This window comes from Pangasianodon hypophthalmus, chromosome 9 (genome assembly GCF_027358585.1).
Source record: "Pangasianodon hypophthalmus isolate fPanHyp1 chromosome 9, fPanHyp1.pri, whole genome shotgun sequence".
NCBI lineage: Eukaryota > Metazoa > Chordata > Actinopteri > Siluriformes > Pangasiidae > Pangasianodon > Pangasianodon hypophthalmus.
This window is the reverse complement of record NC_069718.1, coordinates 8,992,676-9,016,933: the sequence shown is the minus strand read 5'-3', so window position 1 is coordinate 9,016,933 and position 24,258 is coordinate 8,992,676. Positions and strand designations below refer to the sequence as shown.

General features: G+C 37.6%; 1 protein-coding gene across 1 annotated transcript in view; it reads left to right on the top strand.

The window, feature by feature from the left end:
* gfra3 (GDNF family receptor alpha 3) overlaps nt 1-24,258 on the top strand; it is a 45,183-nt gene that overhangs the window by 4,117 nt on the left and 16,808 nt on the right. The window contains exons 2-3 of the mRNA XM_026920052.3: nt 20,919-21,203; nt 22,736-22,828. Of these exons, the coding sequence (XP_026775853.1) occupies nt 20,919-21,203; nt 22,736-22,828 (378 nt within the window). The remainder of the gene's footprint in view (nt 1-20,918; nt 21,204-22,735; nt 22,829-24,258) is intronic.

Below are 24,258 nucleotides of genomic sequence, written 5' to 3'. Positions count from 1 at the left end.
ATATATATATATATAGATAGATATAGATAGATAGATAGATATAGATATATAGATAGATAGATAGAAATAGCTGCAGTAGCCAGATCACTCATCTACTACAAAATAGTTTCTATAGCTGAATATTTATTACTGTTTTGTTTGCACTTTTTTAAATCAAACACAGCAACATATGCGATAATACCGTCCTCATTAAAATTAAATATGGATAATATGGATTTATTTTTTTTATTAGGTTCCTTGCCTGTAATTGCATGCAAATGAAATTTATATGTGCTAATAATTTAGGCTGGTTTTCAAATTGTATCTCTTTACCAGCCAACTGTTTAATCTTATTATGAAGATTTATTATCGAAGTTTTTGTTCCATCGCTCTCAAAAATGGCACTGCTTCTTTCAGACACATTTGACACGCTGACGGTTTTTGGTGTCACATAAAAGAAACTTTGATATCTCTAGAAGTCTGTAACTAAATGATGACCGAACAGGACACTTCTGACATTTTTCTGAGGTTCAAACAAAGTAAACTGGTTTCTGAGATATTCAAGCATTGGTGTAAAATCTGCCTTGATTATTTGTGTATAATAATTTACACAAATCATGTGCAGCCATGTGCAGTGTTTTATATACCATATTAAAAACCCATTAAGTTAAAAAAGTGATGTTCTTCTTGCTATCTTGCAATTCATTGTGTTTTATTCACCATTTTGTTGCTTTAGTGTTTCATGTTCAGTAGGGGTGATATGATTATTTAGCTTAATTTAAGTGCTGAAATTTGATCCTTGATGGACAGATGTGCCAAATGAGTCTGTGTGGGAAAGACTGAGTTTATGTGGTTTATGAGGTTTACAGACAAACCTAAAAGAAGCATGTTTGCAAGAGTAGGGTTAGTGGTGGCTCAACAGTAAAGGCTCTGGATTACTGATCAGACGGTCGGAGGTTCAAGCTGCCACTGTTGGGCCCTTGAGCAAGGCCCTTAACCCTCTCTGCTCTGTATCATGGCTGACCCTGTGCTCAGACCCCAACTTCCTAACAAGCTGGGATATGCAAAGAAAAGAATTTCACTGTGATAATGTGTATAAATGTGACAAATAAAGGCTTCTTTAAATAAAAGGCATGTCTTTTTCTATAACTAGAGTTTCAGTATAGTCAGTGCTGGACTGACAGAGATACATGCCAAAGATTTATTTAAAATGATTTGGCTGTTTTTGTAATACACATCACTAGGTTAAAGATTAAACATGTAAACTGGATTTATACAAGGTTAAACAGCTGGCCAATTTGTTCGAAGTTCATCTCGGTTTTAAAATCGAACCTTTCATGTGTGGTATTAGTATACAAAGGGAAGACCTGTAAATGTTATACGAGGAGAGTGCTATTGCCTCATTCTGGGTGTGCAAACGTCAGAAGGTCTCACAGACGCCATTTATTGTAGCCAGACTATGTGTGTGTGTGTGTGTGTGTGTGAGTTCTGTGGGAACACGAGGAAAACTTTGATTTAAAAAAACTGAGAGAACCAAAATGTTTCCTTTTGGTTACTGAAGTTAAGGTTAGGGTTATTGAGGATAGTAAGACAAATGTGTGTGTGTGTGTGTGTAATTAGAGCCAAAATGGACCAAATGTCCCCACAGTGATAGTATAGTGTCAAATGTCCTCACAATCACGTTTGTTTGTTTTTTCCAGCTTATTTGAAGAGCAAAAACTTTGTTTATATTTCTGGTTTCTGAGGTTAAGGTTGAGGTTAGTGTTAATTGTAGGTGTAGGCATAGCATTAATTAGCTATCACAAAGCTAGAAAATTGAGCATGTGTATTTTTTTAAATTTTTTTTAAAAGAATGTATCGTCCAGTGTAGAATTCATTTCTCTGATTCGAACCCTGGCTCTGCACGCTGTACCCGCGTCCTGCATATTTCCCCTGCTCTCAAACGCCTGATACAACTTATCATCTAATTAAAAAGCCATTACTGAGTTAACATGGGAGTGTTAAGACGGAGAAAACAATAAAAGCTGCGGCGCAGGGGGAACTCCAGGACCGGGGAACCACTGCAACAGAAGAAGTGCTTTTGGTTTTGTAAATAACATTTGGATAGATGATAGATCTGATAGTTTTAGCTGCTGGAGCGAGCAGAAAAACCAGGAATGATTTCCCACAACAAAACCACAACAAATCTTTTAAATGTGGAACAAAAATCAAACATCAAACAAAAACGATTCTTTGTCAAAAAGTTCTTCAGGGAACCAAGAATGATTCTTTTATGGTTTTGCTTTAAAATCCTTTTAACCAACGTGGTCTCATGTATGCAAATTTATACAAATTTGTTCGACTTAATTTGTAAGAAATCCAACCACATCATTTTTACTTGTTCAAATTTATGCCTCATGTGATCAGATTCTTCTGCTTATTAACTGATGAGTCAAATCCGGTGTGTTAGAGCAGGAATTTCTGATACAACTCATCTGTTAATGAGCAGTGTGTGTGTGTGTGTGAGTGAGAGAGAGAGAGAGAGAGAGAGAGACCAGGTGTGTATGTAAGTGCGAGTGTGTGTTTTAGAGATAGAAGGGGCTGGAGGTTTCTATCTGGGTTCTGACTCTAGGTGACAGATGTTAGCAGGTGTGGAGAATCAATCGCACAAAAGACTAAACAAACAGTTTCTCATCGTGTGCAGCGGCTGTTCAGAATTCAGTGACTCTGTCACAATAATAATAAAGAAATCATTTTTTCCCCATTCATGGCAGTAAAACACAATTTTGGTGTGACGTTTGCTTCTTTAGTTTAGTAATGAAGCTTCAGTGAAGTTTTAGTAATGGAAGCTAATAGCTATGAGTTTAGCACTCTATGTCTAAACAGTCATATACTCGCTTCCAGTGACATTGTTTGGGTCAGTAACACCATTTATACATAAACAGTTTAATAACATAAGAATAGATCTGTATTAAAATGCACAAATGAACTTGTATTTATGTTATCATCTTAATCATGTTGATGTACAGCTCCGCCTCCACACTTTAGGCCACGCCTCCTGCCTGACTGATACAAACTATGTGCTGAATAGCTGAATAGGAAAGTGATTCAGCTTTGAGAAGAAGCTACGACTGTTTGTGATGTCCTTTTGTCCATTTCTATAGACAACAGTGTGTCCTGTAGTGTTACAAACAACAGAAACAAGTCTATTTGACATCCTGAACAAAACAGTTTGAGTCAAGAGTGTGTGATGATTTAGACGTGGAGTTTATGTAAAGCTAAACTGGAGGCTACGAGCTTATAACACATCCTGGATGATCGGCTACATTTGAGTTGAAGTATGTTGAAGTATGAGTTGAGTGTTTATTAGCCAGACTAATACCAAAACTAATGGAACACTGATGTCTCACTATTTACTGGATGTTCTATTATCAGTAATATATCTCAAATACATAGCGTGTAAGGAAGTTCAGAGCTGCTGGGTGTGTCCGTACACTGCACCTGATTTTTATGTAGCTCGGTGCTTTGTGTGTGTCTCCTATGCCAAGTATAAACCCGGCCTAATTGGCCGCTTGTGTAAAGCCAGAGCTCTAGTGCTGTCTCAGATGGACAGATGCCCAAGGACAGACTGGATATGCCGTATCCAGAGACAGGTAATGACACCTCCATTTTTAATATAGACAAATGAATTACCTCACCATGGAAAAGTAAAGCATCTGTTAATCAAGTGTGATTTCAGACATGTTAATAATGTATAAATGTCACATCCATAGCGCTAGATTTTCCTCAGTAATGTGTATATATAGAAGCAACACACATTTTTTTAGATACAGATTATTTTAGAAAATTTTCAGTGTGAGCAAGATGAAAAAGGTAATCTAAAAAAAGTGCATGAAATGAAATATTCACATCAAAATACACACACAACAATTTCTAAATTTTTTTTTTATATATAATTTTTTACTCTGATCATTCAAAAGCACAGCCTGTACAGTGTTTTTGGCAAAGTCATTGGTGAAAAAATGCATAAAAAAATTGCAAAGACATGCAATAAATTATTAATTGGTATTTTTATTGAATATTATTGCTTGTAGCAAACCCAAAAAATGATCCGTTCATAAAATATACACCACACGTTCATGAGAATGACTGAATAAATGAATGAATACTGAATACAGAACACCAGATTGTTTCCATCAGTAGTGAAAAAAAACAAAGTGGCCTCTCATTTCTGATTTTTTTTCTCACCTCATTTATTCTTCAGCCTAACTGATGGAAAAACCTTTATCCACTTTCATATTGAATTCATGGTGTACTGATAAGGCCAGCAGATGTTACGCTGAATTTTATTTGTGTCTGTTTGTCTTTTGCTCTGCTTCTACCTCTATACTAATCCATGCTTCTCATCAGGAGAGCTGGTAGGCTTTGATTTACCCACGTTGGTGCTTTTAATGGCAGAATGTCCTTCCTCTTCCAGTGATTTTCCTGTGCTAACATTGAGCCTGTCAATTACAGGCTTTTAAAGAAGAGAGATTATAGCTATCTGACGTTTATACCACAGCACTGTTGAATACTCGATTTTGATTGGTCAAAAGGTGTAAATTAGTTTTCTGTAACAGCAGCTCTGACAATAAGTAAAATCACAGATTTATATTAATGCTCTCTCTCTAATGCATTATCGTTTCTATAGTAACAGCTCATTCACTGGGACTTGTATGATAGATGCCCACATAAACTCATAACGCTGTCTTAGTGGGTGGGGGAACTTGTTTTGCAGACATTCCACAGCATAAAAGTAACTATAAACGGATAAGAAGTATGACTTGTCGTTCAGTTAGTAAATTAAAAATTGTAATTGTTGGAAAATTGCTATTGTATAAGAGGAATAAAACACTTCAGGACGTGCAGTTTTTAGGAAAATAACCAACTTCAGGGTGGTTATTTTCCGATTCATGTCGGGACACATGTCGTTGATGATTTTCCTTTAAGAGCACTCCATATACCTTATACGTTATATATCACACAACATTCAACACAAATCCCTCCTGTAGAGATACATTTAGCTCAGTCTTATTTCATTTATATCAAAACCTTTCAAACCGATTATGTCTAAAGCCTCTTTTAATTTAATTCTTATTAATGGGAAGGTGTTTAAGTGTGACCGTAAGTCAGAGTCAAAATCGCAGATAGACTTATACAATCTCCAAGGACGAGACCTTGTGCAATTCCTGGGAAATTATCAGGAGGCTCAAGTGTGAACAGAAGCTGACACATTACCAGGGAATATGCACTGACAAGCTTTGAATGCGGCTGATGTTAAAATATTAGTGACAGTAAGAGGAAATGCCTGAAGTCGTGTAAGGATAAGAACAAGAAAAAAACGGGTGGAAATTAAATGAAGGAACTGTTGGTGATTTGTACTGTGATGAAGTACACGCTGAAGTTAAATGTATTGTTTTTTTAGTCATCATATGATGTGTCATGGGACTTACCTTAAATTTTTGAACATATGGAGTTTTCTAAAGAAGGTTTTATTACAGTTTACATGCTGCGTCTGACAATTAAAATAGGAATACAAGTTAAACAAGTGTTATTTCAATTACGTAAATCGTTGTATTTAATGACTTCATTGTCCACCATCAGACTGTAATGAGACTCTAAATTAACGGTGAGTGCACATGGTTGGTGAAGTTACCTTATAGCTGATATTTTTTTTGTATAGTTCTTATTAGACAGTATTAAAGTGATCATTTGCAGTTAGAGCTATTTTTTTTTTTCAACAAATTTTAAAAAATCAAAAACATACTGGATCTCAGTTCATTATATGCCTGTATTTCTTACTAAGATTTTCTAACACTATTTAACTTCTATTTAATTCCTAGATACAGATTATTTTAGAAACCGCTCCAATTTTCCAATATTCTTTCTCCAAGCTATAATGTTTTGCAGATTTTCAATGCAAGCAAAATGAAAAAGGTGCTCCAAAACTGTCAATACACTCCATGAAATGAAATATACACATCAAAATACACACGAACCCATAACAATTTCTACAACAAACTGTTTTTTTTTTTTACACTGATCATAACAGCACAGCCATTACAGTGTTTTTACCAGTGTCACTGCTAAAAATGTGTCAAAAATCAAGCTCAAAAATTAGCAAGTCACAAAATATATACACCACATGTTCATGTTTTTTTTTTTTTTTTTTTTTTACTCATTCTTCAGTTTAACAATGATGGAAGGATCTTTTTGTCTGTGAAATGCAAGTCAGAGTCAAAATTGAGCCCATTTTGACATGCAGTGAATTAATGCTGATAAAAAGTGTGAATGATGCAATGACTTACCGAGATTTGAATATGAAAAATTTATGACAGGATGGCTGGTCATCCTTGCTTAGAGGTAGAGCCTGTGAGAAGTCTGTTGCGAAAAAAAAAGTGTTTGGAATTTTGAAGCAATTGACTTTGGGTTATTCATAAAAAAATACCTGTGTTTAAGCAATGTTGAGGAATTGTTAAAGAATAGGCCTGGGGCAAGTAAACACACACACTGAGAGAGAGAGAGAGAAAGACAGGTCGGGCTGCAGGGGCTCGAGGGATTAACGAAGTTGATTGTTTTGCCAGTCACCTGATCTTGACATACGGTGAAGGACAGGGAAGTTTCGAGGCCCTTCAGGGTCGCTTGTGTGTTTTGTTGATAACAAGGATTTGGAACGCAGTCGTGAAAATGGCAGATGGTGTTGGGCCTGTGCCTCGGCTCCAAGACTCAAGCCAAGAGACAGAATCCGTGAGTGACAGAAAGAGTGTGTGTGCGTGTGTGTGTGTGTGAGAGAGAGAGAGAGAAACAGAGACAGTGAGTGTGTGTGAGAGAATGACTGTGTGAAACAGAGATGGCTAAGTAAAGGCTTTGGAGGGAAAATGTGTTTGTGTGAGAGAAAGAGAATGTGTATGTGACAGAGATTGTGTGTGTGTGTGTGTGTGTGTGTGTGTATATACCCCCACCTCCCACCTCACCCAGTCCTGATTTTAGCATAATGTTGCAGCTCATTATCATTAAACGGATGGTGTTGGCTAAGCGTTCTAAATTAGCCGCCCGTTAATGTGCTGCGGCGAGAACTTCCTCCCTCAATCTCGGCTCCGTTTTCCTCTGAGCTGTCAATCACTCTCCGCCTCCTCCGCCCGCCCGCTTTAATACAGCCGCTATGCTCTGATGTGACGTGTCACCGATAGTGAGCAGGACGGCGCTCTGACCCACATTTCACTAAAACCTCTGACTGTCTGATTTAAAGAACAGCAGCCCTCAGGCACTCTTTTACTTCTTTAGAGCTTGGAGAGAACTTATCCTTCATGTTTTGTGCAGAGACCCAGATCAATCTTCAACGACTCAATAGATATTTTTCTTAAGTGGCTCTCTTGAAATGAGGAATAATAATAATAATAAATGATTCCTTTAAGAGCAGTGATCACTGGCTATTTTTCTTTTTTGTATGTTTCTTTGCACAAAGTGCCAAAGCGTATAGCATCAGGAAACTGCAGCTGTGCTTCTCCATCAGCCAGTTCTAGTACCAATGCTTCCAATGATTGATGGATCTTAATACTTGCTTGTGCTACATAATGTATACATATATACATACACTTAATAAAAACAACCTCCAAGTCCCAGTATTCTGGTTAATCTGTTCAGTTTGTGCCTTTTTTCTCAACCTGCACAAATATTTAATGTTCAAAACCTTACCAGCACAAACATGCACTCTTAGAAAATTTAGGACCTTTAAAGGTTATTCGGTTGTTTCTCTGGGGAAATCCTTAAAGATTCGATATAGAATCCTACAACAGTGTTTCCCTAACAGAAAGCTTTCAAATAGAACCCCTTTAGAGAGTTAAAACCCTTAAAACATATAAACAAAACTCTTAAAACAAGACCCTTTGAGCAACCCTTAAAAAGTTCTAACAACTTAAATTTTCTATGTTACACATTAAAGTGTTCCCCTATCAGAAAGGGCTCCAAGTAGAATCCTTAAACCATACAAAACCCTTCACGGAACCCTTATTTCTTGTAGTGTTGAAGCAGAACGCTGGAGAACAAAGTTCTAACAACTGAAAAGTTTCTTTGGTTTGACAAATAGAACCTCTTTAGAGAGGCAGAACCCTTAAACTGTTAAAAACCCTTGAAGAACCCTTATTTCTAATAGTGTTTAAACTTAACACTGGAAAAACAAATTCTAACAATATAATGCATTCTTTGGTTTGTCAGTTTGGGAAAACTCTTAGGTATTCTATGCAAAACTCAACAACGCCAAGTTTTCCTATTAGAAAAGGATCCAGGTAGAACCGTATTTAAAGCTAGAGCTAGAACCCTTAAAATATACCACAGTCCCTGTGAGGAACCCTATTTCTGAACATTCTGAAGAAAAAAGATATAACAACCTAAAAGATACTTTGGTTTGTAACTTTGGGGAAACTCTTTAAGGTTCAATGTAGAACCTACAACAAAGAGTTTTACTATTTTAAAGGGATCAAAGTAGAACCCATTTAAGGAACTAGATCCCTTAAGTCCTTTAAAGAACGCTTATTTCTAATAGTGTTGAAGCTCAATGCAAGAGAAAAAAGTTCTAACAACATAAAGAGTTCTTTGGTTTGTGAATTTGGGAAAAGTCTTAAATGTTCTAAGCAAAACCCAGCCACAGAGAGTTTTCCTATTAGAAATGGATCTTAGTAGAACCATTTTAGAGAGATAGAACCCTTATATACCAGAGCCCCTTTGAGGAACCCTTTGTCTAAGAATGTTGAAGTTCAACTCTGGAGAAAAAAGTTCCTAAAGGGCTAAAAGGGCTCAACCTAAAGGGCTCTTTGGTTTGTCACTCTGGGGGAACCTTTAATGGTTTTATGTAGAACTCTAAAATAAGTCTTTCCTTATTAGAAAGGGATTCAAGTAGAAACCCTTTTTTTAGAAGCTAAGAAGACTTAATTATCCATTTCACTCTTAAAGGACCATCGAATAACCCTGTTTTCTAAGAGTGTGGAACAAATGCAGCACAGACTGAAATGCAGAGGATGCTAGAACATTACCCATGTAAAGAGGCCTTCAGGGATATTTTCAAAGACTGTAGGATTAATTAAACATGTTTGGACTGCAGATTATGTTACAAGTATAGACAAACGTCTAAACAGACACAAGAAGAAAAATAAAGAAACTAGAAAGGAAATTAGGCAAGAAATTAAAAGAAAAAAAAAAACGAATAGGTAAATAAACTTACTCAAGGATGCACACATGCAGGGAAATGGAGCCACAAACACATCGTAATTAGACATCAGCTTTTATTCCTCTACGCTTTTCTTTCCTCTTTACTGAACAACTAAACGGGTGGGAGTGAATAGATTCTGTAGGTATTGTGTTTTATGCTCATTAACAGATTTTATCAGCCTTGTAATTCACACACACTTCACAGCAGAAAGGAGGGTTGAGACTGTCGTCATTTTCTGACGGGATTTTTTTTTCAAGTTTTAATTAGATTGAAAAAAGGAAGAAAGAAAAAAAAACAGAATAGGTGAAAAAAAGGTTACTGCTGAAATTAATAGTACTTTTCAACATATAATATTGGGGTCTCAGACTCCTGAAAATGGAAAAAAAGATGATCCCCCCTTTTTCTGAACCATGTCAGTGGAACGAGAAGCCTGATAGTACCAGTGAATACTGCTGTACTAACACACTACCAGTGAATCATTTGAAATTACTTGGAGATGATTTGTTCACAACGGAGTGTCTCAGGTTTTATTGTTTCCTCTTCAGTTTTATAATGTGTCTCCCTGGGGAAAAAAAACCAAAGTGTTTAAATTTAGCATGCTTCTTTGATTGTGTCTCTCAAGGAACCTTTAAATGTGTGAAGTATGGGAGTGAGTCAGAAGAAAACTTTAACAGTGTGACATAAATTAGAATTGAATTTTTTTCTAGAGGAATCCAGAGACTAGAACACTTACACTGAACAAAAAGGAGGTTATGTACAAAAAGATAAAATTTTTGTGTCACCTATTCGCAATAAACAATGCAAAATAAAACCAAAGTAAGGTTTTCATTTGACTCAGCATCATAAAACTCTACAACAGAGTGGTTTATGAAACAGATCCAAGTGGAACTCTTTTAGGAAACTAAGAAGGCTTAATTATCCAGTGAACCCTTGAAGATCCTTTTTTTTTACTCAGAAAAAGTGCAAAAGGTTCTTTGGTTTGTTTGTTTATCACTCTGGGGAACTTTATTCTCCAGCGTTGAACTTTAACACTCGAAATAAAGATAAAACTGTTTACTAGAAATCAAGGTTCCTCAAAGGGTTTTTATATGTTTGAAGGGTTCTACCTCTTTAAAGGGGTTCTATATGATTATTTTTATTTGAATCACCCTCGTAAAACTACAATACAGTGTTTTCCTATCAGAAATGGATCCAAGTGGAACTCTTTTAGGAAGCTAAGAGGCATTCATTATCGAGTGACCTTTAAAGAACCCTTAAAGATACTTTTTTTTTTCCTCACAGCTGGAGAAAAAAGTTCTAACAAACTAAAGGGTGCCCCAATGGTTTGTCCCTCTGGGGAAACCCTACAAGTTACTTGGTACTATTCCAAGCAGAACTCTTTGTAGGAAGCTAAGAAGCCTTAATTATCCAATGAAGAAGAATTATTTCGTATGACTAAGTTTCCTTGTAAATGCGTGAATTACACGGAAACTTAGTCATACGAAATAATTGTTCTTCATACTTAATGCTTAATCTCGCTAGTATATGTTTATATGGCACTGACGTTTATTTAATTTTTTTTAATTTCCTGTTAATTTCCTGCTCATTTTTAGTCTGGTACCGGTTACACATTTGAAATTACTGTTAATGGATTTGTTTAGGAGATGGAAATGCTATTTGTCATCATTTCTCTTTCTGAAATTTTGCAGACAGAAAGTCAGGTTTTTTTTTTTTTTTTTTTTTTTGAAGGTGACACACTCGTCTCACTAGTTTGACATTCCCATTTAAGAAATTGAGGCAATCTCAACAAAATGCGGATAAAGGTGGTGTTTTTCTTGTTTGCCATTCTCTCACTTTCTCTCAGTCTCTCATGTACTTTGTTTTCGTCCCTTTTCTCTTTTCTTCTGGGAGAGAATATGATCTTCGAAGGCTGTGGATTAGGTTTTATGATTGATAAAGTCCTTATTAACATTCTTTTCTCGTCAGGCTGGCTATATTGATCAGTTAACACTGTTGGATCTGTGCGTGCACACACACACACACACACACACACAACGGTCTGCACACAAATCCTCCCATTACTTTTCTATATTGCTGTGCAATTTTTCGTAATGGCGGTTGCTGTTTCCGTCTCTCTCTCTCTCTCTGTGTGAGTGTGTGTGTATGTGTGTGGTGCAACTAAAAGCAAGTTCTTCAAGGTGTCTGTGTGTGTAAGTGTGTCGTGCCACTCGTGTACCCTATGTATTTTCAGTACACACACACACACACACACACAGACACGCACACACATATACACACATACCATAATACCTAGGCCAGCATGTGTCTGATTGCAATCGGCCTCCATACTGAGACCGTTTCCTTGCTTGCTGCTTCCGCTGTCTGTCATTCCGTGTTTATTCCCCTCCCCACACACACGCACACACACTTTCTTTTTTATTTTTATCCCTCTCTCTATCTTCTCACTCCTACTCTTTCTTTCAGACTTTCCTCTAGTTCTCTCCTTAGAGCAGTAGCATATGTCGTGGGTCTGTGCCGCTTTCTGTTCATTACGAGTCTGTTAGTGTTTCATCATCATCCAGATCAGTGCTGTGTTGTGGGTTTGTATATTGTTTATCTTTTATTTCCCAAGAATACCCCCATTAGCATAGAAAACCATTTACCTTTAATGTGTAATTTATCTGTTTGCAAACCATCCAGTGTGAAGAATCTACACGATATGATGGCTAAATAAAAACTAGTCACTAGCCTATCTCAAATAGATTAGACGTGTGGTGTTTCTTGTGTATTTCGTTATTGGACGTGTGGTGTTTTTATTGAAAGTAATGACTGGACATGTGGTGTTTTAGTAGAAGTTGTAATTGGATGTGTGGTGTTTTTAGTAAAAGCCATGATTAGACATGTGGTATTTTAATAGAAGCCATGATTAGTTGTGTGGTATTTTTAGTAGGAGCTGTGATTGGACATATGTTGATTTTGTATAAACTGTGATTGGACATGTGGTGTATTTAGAAGAAGCTGTGATTGAGTATGTGCTGTTTTTCGTAGAGGCCATGTTTAGGTGTGTTTTTTGTATAAACTTTGAGTAGACATCTGGTGTTTTTTTCAAGTGTTGTTTTTAGAGAAAGCTGTAATTGGACATGTGGTGTTTTTAGTAGAACCTATGAGTTAATATGCAGGTTTTTTAATAGAACCCATGATTCCAATTGATTTGTGATGACTAATAAAATGATGATAATAAAATCTGTGATTGGATGTGTACTGGTTTTTTGTAACAGTGACTGGACATGTGGTGTTTTTGTAATAGTTATTGAACATGTGGATTTTTTTTGTACAAGCGTTGATTAGACGTGCTTTGTTTTTAACAGAACCCATGATTGATTGATTGGATGAGTGGTGTTTTTAGTAGACTCTGTGATTGAATGCATTTTTTATATGATTGGACAATCACATAAAATGTGATTGGCTGTGTTTTTGTAACAGTTATTGGACATGCTGTGTTTTTGTTGTTGTTGTTGTTGCACAAACCATGACTGGACATGTGGATTTTTTTGCATAAACTTTGATGGACATGCAGAATTTGTAATAGGTAATTGGACATGTGGTGTTTTTAGTATAAGAAGTGATTACATATGTGGTGTTGTCAATATAAGAAGTGATTAGATGGGTGATGTTAGTGGAAGAAGTGATTACATGTGTGGTGTTAATATAAGAAGTGATTAGATGTATGATGTTAGTATAAAATTTGATTAGATGTGTGGTTCTTTTAGTAGAAGAAGTGATCAGATGTGTGGTGTTTTTAATAGAAAAAGTGATCAGATGTGTGGTGTCATTAGTAGAAGAAGTGATCAGATGTGTGGTGTTGTTAATATAAGAAGTGATCAGATGTGTGGTTCTTTCAGTAGAAGAAGTGATCAGATGTGTGGTGTTTTTAATAGAAGAAGTGATTAGATGTGTGGTGTCGTTAGTAGAAGAAGTGATTACATGTGTGGTGTTAATATAAGAAGTGATTAGATGTGTGATGTTAGTATAAAATGTGATCAGAAGTGTGGTTCTTTTAGTAGAAGAAGTGATTAGATGTGTGGTGTTTTTAGTAGAAGAAGTGATTAGATGTGTGGTGTTAATATAAGAAGTGATTAGATGTGTGATGTTAGTATAAAATGTGATCAGATGTGTGGTTCTTTTAGTAGAAGAAGTGATTAGATGTGTGGTGTTTTTAGTAGAAGAAGTGATTAGATGTGTGGTGTTTTTAGTAGAAGAAGTGATTAGATGTGTGGTGTTTTTTTTCTCTTTCAGAAACCGAGGTCAAAGCTTTCACCGCAGTTTAGTCTACAGCTCACAGCCGCAAATACTCAATCAGCACATAGTTTAACACGAGGCCTTACAGCAATTAGGACACCCTGCTGTTCTGGCAAGACAGAGAGAAAAAAAACAGAGAGGGGAGACAGAAAGATAGGGAAAAAGGAAGAAGGATGGGAAAAGAGAAGTGATGAGAGGTAGAGCGAAAGACATTAATAAGACCAATTATACTTACTATTAGAAAAAATTAATTACGCTGTATGCATAACACATTAATATGGAATGTTATGAAACACTGCATGGTGAATACATATTAGGAGAATACCTCATCAGAACGAACAGCAAGAAACAAAGGCAAGTCCACTCCAGGGTGTATTCCTGCCTCGCTCCCAGTGTTCCCTGGATAGACTCTGGATCCGCCACAACCCTGACCAGGATAAAGCGCTTACTGAAGATGAATAAATGAATGATTTATACATTTCTTTAATATTTACATTTCTCTTAGAAACAAATTTAAACCCTAAGCCTTTACAAACTAGAACGGAAAAGAGGACGATAGAGACAGAAGAGAGAGGGTTGGGGGGTGGGGTGGCGACTGAGAAACAGACAGAAAACAGACAGAGATGAGGAAGGAGAGGGGGAAGAAGAGAAAGACGGAGAGAGGGTACGGCTAAGAGATGGGGATAGTGAGAGAAGAAAAGTGGGAGAGAGAAATAAAGGAACAGAGAAAGAGATGAGGAAGAAAGAAATAGATGATAGAGAAGAATGAAACAGAGAAAGAGGGAGAGATGAAAGACAGAAAACATAAATAAATATGATGGAGGTTAGAAAGAATGAAGCAGAGAGAAAGAGAGGATAGAGAGGATGAAACAGAGAGAAAGGAGGAGGAGAGTGAGATTGAAGATAGAGAGAATGAAACAGAGTAATAGAGAAATGGAGGAGAGATAGCATGAAGGAGAAGGAGAAAGAGATGGGGATGGAGAGAATGAAACAGAAAGAGAGGAGGAAGAAAGAGAGATCTGGAAGATTAAGAGAGTGAAACAGAGGAAGAGGGAATGAAACCAAGAAAGAGAATGAGAGAAAGAAAGGGAGAGATATGGAGGATAGAGAGAATGAATTGAAGAAAGAGATGGGAGGTAGAGATGGAAGATAGGGAGAATGAAACAGAGAGAAAGAGAAGGAGAGATATGGAAGAGAGAGAATGAAACAGAAAGAGAGGAGGAAGAGAGAGAGAGAGAGGGAGAGATGGAAGGTTGAGAGAATGAAACGGAAATAAAGATGTATGGAGGACAGAAAGTATAAAACACAGGAAGAGAGAAATGGAGGATAGAAAAAATGAAATAGAGGAGAAAGAAAGAGAGATGGAAGAATGAGAGAATGAAACAGAGAAAGGAGGAGAGAAAGGGGGATTATTTTCAATTATGAAATAACAAAGCGCAGAAGAGAAGAGGTGATGGCAGCCGTACACACAACCCTGCGGTGACCCTTCATGATCTAGGACTGTTTCTTTCTTTCTTTGTTTTTGCAGCTTCTGAACTTTGGAGATTGATGTCTTTTTCTCTACGGTCAGAATGTTTCCCATCATAAATATGTGTTGTTATAACATGTCCCAGCAACATTAAAGCTCTTTTCCGAGCATGATATGTTATCTGGACATTTCTGGTGAACGCAATTTGACCTGACAAGAGAGGAAACACAAAGTCTAAATCATATTCACAGAGTTTGAACAGCAGCACACTGCGACTCCTCACGTCGCTCTGATGGACAGAGTTCATCACGTCTTTGTTTGCTATTGTGATTCATCTACTTTAACTTTTGAACCCGTAGCAATTAACCTTTGACCCTGAAAGCTGTGCTAACCCACTATGAACCCCATCTGCTCTCGCTCTCTGTTAAGTGTTTGTTGAAATGTAGAAGTCCATCCTACAAGTTGGGTTCACTGTACACCATAGTATGAGTTCTATACGTGTTCAATCATGACAGCAGACACACACACACACACACAATAATCACCACAGACAAGAATTTCAATATGTTGACCTCTACTGAAAATATGTTGACTAAAGCTGGTTTCTGACTTTGCAATTTCAGCAACCTTTAAAGGTTATAACTTGTAACTTATAAGACTGCTGCTACTACTACCACTACTACTACTACTACTAATAATAAGGTTAAACAAATAAAGAACAATGTTAAAATCGAGTATTTTGAATAGTTTATGAGTTTGTATATCAGAGATACTATTCCTCATACACCACTATTACTATTTTTAATTTATTTATAAACAACACATCATGTTTAACTGTTCATTGTTATTTAATGATATGGAAAATCCATGAGACTCAAGTCTTCATGACAGGATTTCGGGTTGTGTTTTCTGGTTTCTTCAAAGGAGAGAAAAAAAAGAGAGACTGACTGATATATACAATTAAAGTCACAATTATTAGCCCTCTGTATAAAATTGAACAAAACCCTTAGCTTTTCCAAGGAAATGACCAGTACCAAAGTGTTTATAGTACAATTACTTGCAAAAGAACAAAGACAAAGTCTCAACAAAGTTTGATGAAGATACTTTACTGATGACAAGGCCAAAATTATTGGCCCTCTGACAATTAATAGTCAATAATATAACCTTTCTGACTCACAGCTGAAAGCAACCTCTTAGTGTAGGTCCTAAATAGGTTGGCACATGTCTCTTGAGGGATCTTATCACATTCCTCCTTGGAAAATTGTTCCAGCTCATCCAAATGGTACATGGTTTTCTAGCATGGACCTTAACCTTGAGCTCCTGCCATAGATTCTCAATAGGATTGAGATCTGGGCTTTGAGAGGGCCACTCCAGGACCTTGATTTTGGTGTCCCTCAAAAAAATTTGGACTAACTTGGATGTGTGCTTTGGGTCATTGCCCTGCTGGAAGACCCAACGGCAACTTAAAGCCAGACTTGCTGCAGATTTCTTCACATTGTCCTTCAAAAGGCCAACATAATCTCCTTTCTTCATGACCCCATGCACCCAAACAAGGCTCCCTGCCCCTGAAGCAGCAAAACATCCCCACAACATTATACTCCCACCACCATGTTCAACTGTGGGAACTGTGTTTTTAGGGTTGAAAGCCTCTCCATTTTTTCACCAAACAAAAGCAACATCCTTCTGCCTGAACAGCTCCAGTTTTGTCTCATCAGACCAAAGGACAGACTTCCAAAACTCATCACTATGTTTCAAATGGTCATGGCTTTGATGTGCCGCTGTGTGAGAAATGGGGTTTTCCTTGGGTGATGACCTCAAAGCCCTCCACGATGAAGAGCCCTCACAACAGTCTTCCTTGAAACTTCAAGTCCAGAAGAGGCCAGTTCAGCAACAATCATCTTCGCAGAGATCCAGCGGTTCTTGTTGACAATTCTGATGATTTTCCTCTCCAAAGTCTTAGATAATCTTGCACTTGCGACACCGTCCCAGGTTTGTTTCTAACAGGATGTGTCTCCTTGTAATTTGCGATGCAAAGTACAGCTGTTCTAGACATCGTGAAACGTTTGGAAATGGCAGTATAGCCGTCCCCCTCATGACGGGCTACCTTCCACTACTCCACTACCTTCTTTCTGAGGTCCAGACTTATTGCTTTGCTTTTTGGCATGATGTAATTACTTGTTACAAAGAATGTAAGAGTGGTGCCTCTCAATCTAGTCTTCAAGAGCCACTAGCCCTGTTCGTTGGAGTCTATGTAGAGTCCACTGCTGATTGATTGATTGATTGATTGAGTCGTTCAAGTCAGATGGGGTTCAGGTGTGGTTTGGAAGCTAAAAATGTCAATTTGCTACATTTTCTAGAAGAATTCACATGTGGGCTAATAATTTTGACCACCCCAATTTTCAATACATTTGTTATACAGCAATCTTGAATATTTTTTAAAAAATCCAAATGCACCAAATGGGGGCCTTTTAATTGATATATGTTTTAAAGTTTTAGGAATGGACAGAATTTTAGGAAAATGTTCCATAACTCCTTAGGGGCTAATAATTTTGACCGTAACTGTAGCTGCTGTAATATAACGTACATGATAACATGCAACACCTCCCGTGTCAGGAAACTTACTGACTTTTACAGAGCACTTAGCCCCAAGATTCTTTCCATAAATGTTAAATAAATGTCTCTTAATAAAAACTTCACCATTATACACCTTTCTTTGTTAAATAACATCATATTTTTAATCCGTTTATTATTAGGCTTAGATTGTGTGGCGCATCTGCCGTATAAGTCCCTGTTAATGAGCTGTTATAAGAATGAAAATGTGTTAGAATGAGCACATTAAAATAAAATTTATGTTACAGTCATAAATATATTCAGATCTGTTATTATCAACAGCTTCTGATTCGAACATTAAACCATGCTGTGGTTTAATTATTGTAATCAACACACAATTTCTGTTAAAGGAAAAATGTTTTGACTATAATTTGGGTGTAATGTCATAGCTTACACTAGATTTCCAGCACCTTCAATGGAAAACGCCTTCCCACATCCCTTTTACCAGACGATTACAATAAAATGTTGCCCAGAATCAACAAAACGTGTTCTCCATGTCAGATCATATGATGAAGATCTTCTAATGATAGAACTATGATTTTGCTTACGTCATCAATTTAAGTGATCCAGTGTAAATAAAACATGCTTCAAAGTGAGGTTGAGATAATAGATTTTTCTGTCCATTAGCACGTTTTGTTTATATGTTGTCATCACCTTTTCCATATTTGAGTTTTTTTGTGTCTATATACCGTCCTTGTATTGTTGGCTTTTAGACGAGCGTTGTAGCAGCACTCAGGCTCCGATATTTCAATCAAAAATTTCTCTTTGTCGTCATTTGTCCTTGGTCACAGTGGCACTAATCGGTTGCTGGTGAACACGTAGCATTATGTGTTTAAACACCACCAATCTCAACTCATGACCCATTTTACAATTGGCCTCATTTATCAATCTTTTAGTAAAGTTGTGTGTAAATGATAAAGAGCCTAAAGATCACCTTAAGGCTACTGTGGATGGTCCCACATAGAACCCATAAAGACGGCTGTGATTGTTCTTCCTTGGATAGCCTTAGGACTGCAATATCTAAGAACAGTTTGTACTCAAGTCTCCATCACTGAACAGTTAATAACTTCAGTTTGATACAATAGACTTTAAGTTAAAACTATAACGAATTCAGAAATGCTTCTGATGCTCAGACTCATACAGTAAGTTGCTCTTAAGATCATAAGTACCTGTTTACACAATTAGCACTTTTTGACTATATATACAGTTATAGAAGCGAAATTATTTATAATCGCACTATCCGGTGTCACCCAGATGAGGATGGGGTCTCTCCTGAGTCTGGTTCCTCTCAAGGTTTCTTCATGTTGTCTCAGGAAGTTTTTGCCACCGTTGCCTCTGGCTTGTTCGTTAGTGATAAATTTAAAAATTTTTATTTGGTATTTATATATTTCTGTAAAGCTGTTTTATTACATGCCCATTGTTTAAAGCTTTATACAAATAAAATTGAATTGAACTGAACTCACATGTGTATGTACTGTAAAGTGCACAGTATATTCCTGTGATGCCCACAAACCTCTATAAAAGGAAAAGCTCAGAAGAGCTGGAAAAAAATGAGGACAAAAGAAAAGGAATTTCTGAGAGGCAGGAGTGGAAGTTATTCTGACTCAAATCTCCATCATTAAAAAAACTATTTTTTAGCAGTGGAACAGCACTTGAAAAGGCCAAAATCTAGAGACAAATTACAGAAAGGGTCAATTAGATGTGAATTAAGTGAAAAGAAAATGGTTTGGCAGGCAAATGGAGAACAACAATTTGTCTACACTGCATCCAGGTGATCGTGGACACCAAGCACCACACAGGGAAACTGCTATTTTTTAATTATTTAAGTCTCTCATGCCGACACACTCTAAAATCACGTCACTTATCTCTTTTTGAAATTAGCCAGTAACAAGAAATTCAGGCTTGGACATGCACAAGCTTGGCTGGTTGAATTAATGCTGGCTGTAAAGTGTTGCACAGCATTTAAAGAAGATCTCGTAGCAAACGGAACTGATTTATAAGCCAGCTTTCATCCTCGTACTGGTCTTTAAATATCCATTCTCTCATAAACGCGGCATGCTTTAAATCGCCTCTCAGCTGAGCCATTTGCGTACGGCTGATGGATATAAACAGACCACAGGTGCATTTCTTTTGTCTTAATTAAATGACTGGTCTTATTTGTCTTAATTTAGAATGTGTGTTGGCTGCTTTCTTTCATTTTTTTATATTTAATATATTTATATTTAATTAATGAGCTTAATATCAATTGACTGGGTTTAATAAAATTTTCATTAAATTTGTAATTGAAATAAATAACCTATTTAAACTTGACAGCATAATCTTTATAAAAGTGCAGTAATCCATGCAAATGGTATGATTTGAAGCTGAGCAAGTCGAGGTTTATATCAGTTCGTTTTATTGTGCAATAATTTACACACACTCAGGAGCATGAGTAGGTTATGAACGTTTTTCTGAGATTGCCTGACTTTCATGAATACCAAATTTCCTCTGTAAATGTTCCTAAGTATGGATTTATTTGTATCCAGCTTGATAAATGAAGCCTATTGTGCAGTTTTGGCTGCAAAATCAGGACCAAAAAATGTTACTACCTGCTTAAAGCTCCACTTATAATAGAAGTCTAAAGACAGTTGTTGTAGTCCATCAACAAATGTTTAAGCAAAATTTTTGCTGCTTCTATAAAATTTTGAGTCAAAGGCATTTGTAAATTATGCTCTATATCTGTATAATCCATCATTTCAGAGATCAGACTGCTTTTACATTTGTGGTAGTCGTGTGGGTGTGAAGGAGTTTCATCAAATACATTTTACATCAGCTGAAGTCATTATCCTCTTGGTTGAGATATACGATAGAATAAGGAGCTAGAGTACTTTAGTCTCATTTATCAAGCTGGATACGAACAAATTTATTTGTAAACTGTTTGCAGGAGCCTGTGGTGCAGAAGCGTAGGTTCAAATCTTATATTTGGTAATGAGTTATTGCAATACACAGTATGTTGATTATGTTAAGTTTAAATAGCTTATTTATTACAATTGCACACACACAAAGTTCATGAATGTTATTTCATATTAATGACTTAAAAGGAAACAATCCAAAATGTCCATAAACTGAGACAAATGAGACTAACTATTGAATTAGAATAAAACAAATGGCGCCCTATAAAACAAGGAGGAGTTAGTGTGTGCCTTCATGGTACCATAGACTTTTTTTTATTTTCACACAGTATTCATCACTTTTGCTTCCGGTTGCATTCAGGTTTTGGAATTACTGATCAACAGTGTGTTTGAAGCACATATACTGCTCTAATTTCTAAGTTCTGAATGTCAGTAGTGATCAGAAGTGTCCTGTGATGTCATCCCTCAGGCTCGTTGTCCTCGGTGGTGCCCCGGTTCCCGGGCACGCTGGAGTGTGTGCAGGCTGTGCAGAAGTGTATGGCCCAACCTGAGTGTGAAAAACTATACAACCAGCTGGACTACTGCGTGGACGAGGAAGCCGTGGCGCCGCTGGGTCCTGAAGCCCGCCAGGCCTGTGCCGACGCCCAGAACGCCCTGCTGCACCATCGGCCCCTGCAGGAGTGCAAATGCCAGCGCGGATCACGTAAAGAGGCTCTCTGTCTCCGAGTGTACTGGACCATGCGCTTCCCACAAGGTGAGAAACCTGCGTATGTGTCATTACATGCACATGTATATGACTGGGTGTGTGGGAGTGTGGATATGCATGAATGCTTCGCTGGGCATGTGTGTTCATGAGTGGAAATCCTGTGTTGGTGAATATCAAGGGCTGGGTGATATGACGATATTATATTCTACAACAAATGGAGTTAGGAAATATATGAAGTTTGGGGAAAAAAACTCATGCCGGAAGTGACACGTTCTTCCTATAAATTCCCATCTGTCGCTTTCTCTATTAATCACGTCGTTTCCGCACCCACCACCTCCCCGTCTCCACCCTGCTGTTCAACAACTCCTACCCAAGAGTCTTTAGTGGGGTGTCTGGCTGTCTGGTGCAAATCAGAAGTCACCCATTGCTCCAGCCCAAGTCCTCTTAGTTCTCCCTACTTTTTACAGCCCCATAATCACTCATCACATCATTTAGCATTAGATTACGAGGACCATGCTTTAGAATTTAGTGAAATTACAAAAAAGGCAGGGTTACTATATTGTTAGCCTGTTTCCCCTTCCTACAACCTGGGTCAGTGGTGCATTATATGCACTATTATGTACATCTGCATGCAGTGAATGAATGTTAAACCTGTTTTTATTTCATTTATAACAATATAATGATTATTTGAATAGCAAAAATGATTAAAATTCCATCCCCAGTTTCAGTACCAATAATCCTCCTTGTTGACCTTGGACGTGGTATGAAAGAGTGCTATATAAATAAATTATTTATTAATATCTCTTAAAACGAAATAGTCAGATACATACCATGTATCATTGAAGTGATTTTAAGTACCATAATATGCTAGTCTCTGAGTGGTGATACGGGTGTGTGGAGAGTCAGGATAGAGTTTGTCAGAGGAGAGATGAGCAGTCCCGTGAAACAAGCGCTTTTCAGCTACTGTCAAATGAAAATGTCAAGTGTTCAGCCCTGCGTTTCAAATTGCGAATCGTATCTCGGCTGCGGCTCGCAGCTGCGTGATTGCGCTGTGATACACGTCGTTCCAAATACACTCATTTGCATTGTGCTTTTCTGCATGCGAAATCGTGATAAGGAAAATGATGCATTATAATTTCGATGTCAAAGAGGGAATATGAGGCGTTCACTGTGTGTGAATGAGTGTGTGTGTTGGGGGAGATGTTGAATGTGGCATGTGGCTTTTTGAAAGATATCATAGACATGGAATACTCGTCTGTCTGATTTTAGCTCATCACGCTTTCTAACTGATGCAGCCGAGCAAATAACCTCCCTCACACACGTACACATTCCCCTTAGGAGTCTTATAAGTCTAGATGATAACTAGGCAATATTAGTTGCGTTATTATGTGTTATGCATCATCATAGAGCCATCATATAATCCCTGTAATTTGATTAAACGTAGCAGCTCTCTTAATTAGCTGTAACGATAAGGTAATGATGCGCTTCTGCAGGCTTAATTACGCTGGAATATTCCGCCACTTGTTTGGCTCCAAGTGTGTGTATCTGCACTGATAAGACTGAGTGTGTGTCTGTTGCAGGTTATGACGACATTGAGACGTCCCCGTATGAGGACATCGAACTGGAGCTTGTGAGAAATAGCGAAGTAACAAAACTGGCCTCGATTGTGGCAGGTACTTCACATCTTCAACACTCAATGTTAGGTATACCAACCATATAAGTTCACTTTGTAGGTCTACAATTACTGACAGGAAGCCTGTCTATTGCTATGTGTGATGTGTCAGCCCTCCTCCACCCCATCCATCACTGACAGCATCACCTCTGGCCACATATTACTTGGATCATGGACTATTCTTAATGGTGACGCTGACATGGTAGTTGAACCTGTGCGAGTGTTTCAGGTGCAAATTCTTGCTTGGGATGGAAAAAAACATAACCATTAACACTGTCCATTCTCAACAGCTAGCTATTTAGGTTTAGCTGACACGCTAAAGGCAGTGTGATGGCGCAGCGGGTAGCGTTATTGCCTCACTGTTCCTGGTTTGATCCTGATCGTGGGTGTATGTATGGAGTTTTTAACATGTCCTCCCTGTGTCTTTGTCGGTCCTCTGGCTTCATTCCACCTCCCAAAAACATGCTAATATGTGGATTAGCTAAAATAAATTGCCCTTAGGTGTGAATGTGTGCACTGCAATGGTCTGGCCTCCCATTCAAGGTGTATTCCTGCCTCACACCCAGTGATTTTGGGATGACCTCTGGATCCAGTGAGATGCTGAGCAAGATAAACCCCTTACTAAAGATGGATGAATGAATAAATTAATGATTAATATACATAAAATATTAATGTTAAATGTCATAGTAAGTACATGCAAAGCCCCAAATAGACAGTAAACAGAGCTCAGGTTGAACCCTAGAGCTGAGAGGCAGAAGTTGCACCATCATACTGCCTGTTTTTTTTTAATGATTACATTCTTAAAAATTTATCTGGTACATAATTATGGCAGTCATATATGTGATGCCATGCTGTTCACCACATGGGTGATTTCAGCCAGTGGATCAGCGGGCTATGATGTCGAGATGGTCTAGTTCGGCAAGGCGGACTGTCACCACTCTCACCAAAAGTTTCCCCTGGTGGAATCTATGAAATATGAGGAAAATACAGTAGAACTTTCAAAATAAGGCTTTAAAAAGGCTTACCTACTTCATATCTGATGGGACCCTGCTGAGATTTATTACAGTGAAAAAAGCAGAAACTCAAAGAGAATTGTGGAGAGCCGTCACCACCTGAGAGGATGATGCAAGTAACAGCTCAGAAGTATAAAACGATTTCTGTCAGCTAGCTATTATGTTAGTCAGTCCACTTGCTGGCCATGCACATTATGATTGTCAACAGCTTAAAGTTTTGTACTGTCACAGTGAGACTTATTCTTGTCAGGGGTGGATTTTGTATTTGGCCTGAAGTTGCGAGATTAAAATTGGCCTCAAGGTTTATTGCAGGGCAGCCATGATAAATTGCAAGCCATGGGCTAGTAAGTGTAGGTACAAAATTGGTGTACCTAATAAAATGATACCTCTGTATATATATTTTTCTTAATGATCGTGG